This window comes from Verticillium alfalfae, genomic scaffold (genome assembly GCF_000150825.1).
Source record: "Verticillium alfalfae VaMs.102 supercont1.14 genomic scaffold, whole genome shotgun sequence".
In the NCBI taxonomy this organism is placed as follows: domain Eukaryota; kingdom Fungi; phylum Ascomycota; class Sordariomycetes; order Glomerellales; family Plectosphaerellaceae; genus Verticillium; species Verticillium alfalfae.
Genome location: NW_003315025.1, coordinates 642,447 through 648,378, shown reverse-complemented (window position 1 = coordinate 648,378; position 5,932 = coordinate 642,447). Strand labels below are relative to the sequence as shown.

The 5,932-nt window shown below is 59.5% G+C and overlaps 3 protein-coding genes across 3 annotated transcripts in view; 1 reads left to right on the top strand and 2 right to left on the bottom strand.

The window, feature by feature from the left end:
• Nucleotides 1-358: 358 nt before the first annotated feature.
• VDBG_09169 (fungal specific transcription factor domain-containing protein) lies at nt 359-4,225 on the top strand (the record flags this gene model as incomplete). The annotated part of the gene is made up of 6 exons (XM_003000628.1): nt 359-484; nt 566-605; nt 760-1,195; nt 1,809-2,153; nt 2,223-2,961; nt 3,020-4,225. 6 exons carry the CDS (start codon nt 359-361, stop codon nt 4,223-4,225), a joined length of 2,892 nt encoding a protein of 963 aa, XP_003000674.1.
• Nucleotides 4,226-4,408: 183 nt separating this feature from the next.
• Nucleotides 4,409-4,779, bottom strand: VDBG_09168 (stress responsive A/B barrel domain-containing protein; the record flags this gene model as incomplete). Its single annotated transcript, XM_003000627.1, has 2 exons — nt 4,409-4,624; nt 4,681-4,779. The coding sequence occupies 2 exons, from the start codon at nt 4,777-4,779 to the stop codon at nt 4,409-4,411; spliced, it is 315 nt and encodes a 104-aa protein (XP_003000673.1).
• Nucleotides 4,780-5,341: 562 nt separating this feature from the next.
• VDBG_09167 (fumarylacetoacetase) overlaps nt 5,342-5,932 on the bottom strand; it is a gene marked incomplete at both ends in the record, with an annotated part of 1,904 nt that continues 1,313 nt past the window's right edge. The window contains 2 exons of the mRNA XM_003000626.1: nt 5,342-5,688; nt 5,754-5,890. Of these exons, the coding sequence (XP_003000672.1) occupies nt 5,342-5,688; nt 5,754-5,890 (484 nt within the window). The remainder of the gene's footprint in view (nt 5,689-5,753; nt 5,891-5,932) is intronic.

Here is a 5,932-nt window from a genome sequence, read left to right as displayed (position 1 = left end):
GATTGCAAAAATCTGGCCATCCAACAAAACTATGAGCCGAACACATAAACCAATCGAAAACAATATAAAAAAAGAATTCTCAGAACCAGAAACCCGGTTCCTGAAGTTTAAGGGGATTTAGACTGAAGCACGGTTTTTCAGACGCCGAATCTCATTTCATTATTCAAAGGCCAGAAGAAGGTCAGCCAAGAAAATTCATGTACATCGTCCCAGGCGTCCTATCTGACACACCAAAATTTAGTGGATCCCGTCCGGAAATGTACTCTAACACTTCCTCACCCTGGTCAAAGAAACGACTGGAGACATGCCCCTGCTCGTGATACCAAGGACTGAGGGACTTACTACAAGGCACATGACCATGTCGGGATCCACGGCTGCCGGCACGGCATTTGTCGACCTCGATGAGGTTCGCGTCCCCATTGACATGGTCGTCGGTGAACGAGGCAAGGGCTTCAAATACATCGTGTCGAACTTTAACCACGAGGTACGTCCGATTCTGGGGTTTGCCTCGACTCCCTTCGGGCGACGCTAACACAGCCAGCGGCTGTTTTATTGGCTTTCAAAGCTCTGCGCTGCGCGAGGGTGTGCCTCGAGGACTCGATTTCGTGAGTATATTTCTGGCTCTCCCAAGTTGCATCGTGCTCACAGCTGCAGCTACGCGTTGAGCCGAGAGACCTTTGGGAAGAAGCTGGTAGAGCATCGTACGCGAGAATTCCGCCCCACGAGGACATGATGAGATGCTGACAGGCCGGACCACAGCCGTCATCAGGTTCAAGTTCGCCAACATGAGCCGAGAAACAGAAGCTTTGCAGTCCTGGATCGAGGTAGGTCGACGCGGCACGCATTGTTGTGGAGTGGTCGCCGCTAACTTGTCGCCACAGAGCTTGATCTACCAGCTGTCGCAGCTGGCTCCGGCCGAGGCAGACCTCCTGCTCGCAGGCACGACGGCGCAGCTCAAGGCTCACTCGGGCATCGTCCTGGAGCACGTCGTCCGCGAGGCGGTGCAGATCCTCGGCGGCATCGGTCTTACCAGAGGTGGTCGTGGCGAGCGTGTCGAGCGCATCTGGCGCGACGTCAAGGCCATTACCGTGCCGGGCGGTAGCGAGGAGATCCTCCTTGACCTGGCGACGAGGCGAGCCTTGAAAATATCGGATGAACTGCGACAGGTGACGGGCAAGGGCGTCAAGAGCCGGATGTAAACAGGGTAGAACGGAGCGATAGAATCATCAGTGTACTCGAATCCATCGTGAGGATTCCACTTGGCATGATGTTGGCAAGCTGAGCTTGGCTGGGTACTTGTTCGGGCGCCGTTGGGAATCCATCCGTGCTGATTCGTCCCCCTTCTGACCACTGGGCACCGAGCATGAGTCGTATGCGATGAATGTACCTTTTTGTATCTTTCCTGACGCAAGGCCATGGGGATGCGGGGAAGGCAGGGGTGGCGCTCCATGCTGATGCCAGCCCCCCCCCCCCCTCCCCGCGCTGTGGCCACGACCTTTGTCGAGCCTGGGCGCAGCACGCTAACGCCTGCCACAGCTGGGTTCACTGACGGCACCCCCCGTATCATAGCGTGCGGTCCACTGGAAATCGCCGCCGTCTTCTCCCTGGTGGCCCTTATATGTCAGCATCTCAGCAGCCTTTCCCCTCCTTCTCCTTACGACGCCAGAATCTTGAAGCAGAGCTTCACTTTCCATCCATTCAAGCTCCAATGCCTAGACGGATATTCTACCATTGAGCACATCGCGCAACGACCATGGGGGCTCCAAATAGGTCTTCGATTGACATGTCCTCCAATGAACAACAAACAGAAAATCCCACGCCCTTCAAGCGACCTGCAGCTACCTCGTCAACTGGAGAGCCCGCCGCGAAAAAGAGGGCCAAGTACACCACCAACGCATGGTGAGGCGTCCCCTCCCAAGCTTATCCGCAAACCCGTATGCGTCTGCCGCGGCCGCTGCTGATTCGATCTCATCCAGCAAACAATGCCAGAAACGAAAGCTCAAGTGCATCAGAGCCGACAACCAGCTAGAATGCCAAAGATGCATCACCGATGGCGCCACCTGCGTCGTAGCACCCAACTCGACCACGCGGGCCAAAGACGTGGAAGTCGAGAAGGAATCGCAGGAAGGCACCATTGGAGATGACAGCAGCTCGTGGGTTCATCCATCATGTTGCCTCTCGACGTTCACGGGATGAAGACTCACATTGCCTGCGTATCACAGGAGAGAGAACCCCCAGATGGAGAACCTCGCCGAGGACATCTCACGCCTCCAACAGCAGGTTGCCACCCTGATCGAGGGCATGCGCGAACTCACCGAGCGAGGCCGCAGCAGCGACTACGGCGTCGCGCCCCTCGGCACGAATCAGCAAGTGAGCCCCGCGTACTCGGCCCACGCGAGAGCATCGAGGCACAAGAGCGCCGAGCCGATGCAGCCGCACTTTGTCGGTCCCACGCGCCCTGCCTTCAGCCTGCGCATCGCCGAGATCTCCCTGACGCGCATGGGCATCGGGTCGAACGAGGCCCTGCCGCCGAGCGCCCCGGACTCGCGCGCTGGCTCCCCGGGGCCGTCGTCGCCCGAGCCGCAGATGGCGTCGCAGGTTGGTCTGGGCTACGATCCCCTGCTGACCTTTGCGCCGGGGGAGATTCTGCGCCTACTGGACGTGTTCCAGGAGGAAGTCGAATCCGTCTACCCCTTCATCGAGGTGGCCCATCTGGCTGCCGGCGTCCCCCACGTCCTGGCCTTTCTTCGGAACCCCGAGGAAGACATGGCGCCTTCGATGCGGCGAGCCCTGCAAAAAGACATGCGACTCATGAAGATTGCCATCGCCACGGGCATCGTCATCGAGGCGCACGGCAGGAACGACGCGAGTACATTGCTGACAGACTCGGTCGAGGCAGAGATCAGCTACGCGTCGCGTCTCAATGTTGACCTCAAAGAGGTGCAATTGTGCACAATGCTCGTACGCACGAACGTCTCTCCATGGATAGCATATGCTAATCGGTGCTCTTCGTGAACAGAGCATATACCATTTCCACTGCGACGAGGAGCTCCTCGCCTGGCGTCTCATTGGCACCGCCGCCCGCACAGCTCTCGAAATGGGTCTGCACCGAAAACAGAGCTTGGTCGACAACTTTCAAGAGACGCACGACCGGAACCTCGCCGTTCGGGTCTTCTGGTGCATCTATGCCCTCGACCGCCGCTGGTCATTCGGCACAAGTCTTTCTTTTGCACTTCATGATCGCGACATTGACCCTGAGTTGCCCGAGCCGGTTCGTCTTCCACCGTCAGGCACCGGGTCGCATGCTGACCAAAGAAAGGGCGAGGGCTTCCAGTATCTCAGCTGTATGGTCGCCTACGGAAGACTGTGCTCGAAAGTGTGGGAAGCTCTTCCCCTCTTCGGCCCGTCGACCAATTGCATCCCCAAAGACACAGTCGGGTATCTCGACTACATGGCGCAGAATTGGCTGGCATCGATACCGCGGGAACTCCAGCTGCGACACCCACGCCTCGGCCTGGCCCCGCGCATGCAGCCTCGCGTCACCCACCGCCTGCGCACGCTGCTGTACCTCCGCGGCAACCACATCCGCACCATGATCCACCGCCACTACGTCCTCACCTCGGCAGCGATCGAGTCAGACCTCCAGGCTGCGCGGAACGTTGTGGATATTGCCCAGGACAGTCTCCAGGTGCTGGTCCACCTCAACGAAAGCAGTGACATCTACGTCCGGCAGCAGAGCGCGTTCAACTATTTCCTCCTCAGCGCCCTCGCCGTCATCTTCCTCGCCGTCTGTCACGCGCCCGCCACGTTTGCCGAGCCGTGCAGAGACAGCTTCCTCGCGGCGCTGCAGCTCGTCAAGGGCTTCTCCCGCCACGGCAGCGCCAGTCGTCGCCTGTGGAAGAGCATCCGGGGGCTCGTGCCGCGCGTCAAGTCGCTGGCCCTGCGATCCGAGGCGGAGAAGAGTCAGATGGAGCACGACAAGGAGAGACAGGCCGGCCTCGACGAGGCGCAGGCAGACGTCGAGACGGCGGTTGAGCACACGTACACCAGTGGCGGCGCGGAACGACAGCCCCTGGCAGGACATGTGGCCGCCGATGGACGAGGAGATCAGCCCCGGGTTGAGCAGCTCGATCCCGGATGCCTTCCACATGAGCGTCGACCTGATGAGCCTGTTCGACTCGTTCGGCATGCCACCGGATTCGGCCATGGCGACGGGGTCTTTTGAGGGCATGTTACCGATGGAAGGTGCGGATGAGATTTCACGGCGGTTTCAGGGTCTCATATGAGGAATGAATTGTTTTTCATCATTCTGTGCTTCATTCTGTGCTTCATTCTCTGCTCCATTCAGTCCTCCACTCCACGAGTCATACACTTCATCCTCGCGGCCCTCTTCACCCAAGAGCGTTCCTCACTCAAGAGCGTTCTCGAAATACACCATCATGGCCCCCTCGTGCACCGTCTTCACAAAAGCCTTGAGCTTCGCATGGCCCGCGCACTCGTTGTCGTAAAAGGCCATGTCCTCCGTCGAGGCGAACGTCGACTGCACGGCGACGGTATAGCCCTGGTCCCGCGGGTTGGGCGCCGCGACGCCGGCTTTGACACCGAGGATGTACGGCTTGCCGTCCTGTCGGCCGTCAACAGAGGCTCGGGGCGTACGAGGATGCGAGTCTCTGCGCCTACCTTGAGGGCGGTCTGCTGCATCGTCTTGTAGAAGCCTAGCAGCGTCGCCCTGTCTTCGTCCTTGGCGATCTTGAACAGCGTGATGCGATTAATGGTCATGGTGGCGATGTATCGAGCACGGTGCGTCTAAGGCTTGTCTTGCGGTTGTGGGTTGCCGTGTCGAGCTGTGTCGAGGTTCCTGAGGACCCTGATATTCAATGCAGCTTCGGATCACTTGGGCCATCTAGGTACCGAAGTACCGACGTACCTCGAGGTACATGTAGTCGTCCTTGACGATCGGCGGCGTGGCTGCAGGCCATGGGTTGCGGCGACGGACATGCAGGGGATGGTGGTGCCGTTCGGGAATTGGCGCTGCGGACTGCCGATGCTCGGAATGCTGCGCAATGCTCGGAACGGCGTCGGAACCAGCCCCTGAGGTGTGTCGCATGCCCTCACACTCCGCCCGCCGCGATCGTGCCATAGAATACAGCCCGAAAGAGACGCAGACTACCTTGCTATCAGTGGGGGGCGGGCCCTGATATGGATATGGAGTCTGTTGTACGTACCTTGAGCCACTTAGCGGATAGGCACATTCATTCAGTACACATTCACATGACACAGGGCAGAGATGGATAGCTTCAAAAATCTAGTAGTGCTTTATTCCGAGATACCAGCGTTCGTCTCAACTCCGCGCAACCGCAGGCAGAATCTGCCCCACACACTCGCCGAACCCGACGAGCTCGCCCTCGACAGACCCGGCCCAGCCCGTGATGGTGATGGTGTCGCCGTCCTCGACAAACTTTCGCTCCTCGCCGCCCTCGAGCTTGATCGTGACCTTGCCGCCCTGCGTCTGCTCGAGGAAGCTGCCGTGCGTGCCGGCGTCGAAGCCCGACACGGTGCCCGAGCCGAAGAGGTCGCCGGCGCGCAGGTTGCAGCCCGAGATGGTGTGGTGGGCGAGCATCTGCGGCCAGGACCAGAGCAGGTTCTTCGACGACGTCTTGGTGAGCTTGGTTGTGTGTCCCTTGGCGGCTGCCCCACGTTAGTTTGCGTTCGTTCGGGGAGATAGAGGGAGAGACGGAAGGGGGGGGACATACTCGTCACGGACACCTCGAGCTGCACGTCGAGAATGTTGTCCGTCCGGTCCTCCTGCAGGTACGGCTGCAGCGGCGTCTCGTTCTCGAGCCCCCGCGTGCGGAACGGCTCGAGCGCGTCGGCGAGCACGACCCACGCGCTGATCGAGGTGCCAAAGTTCTTGGCGTTGAACGGCCAGCGG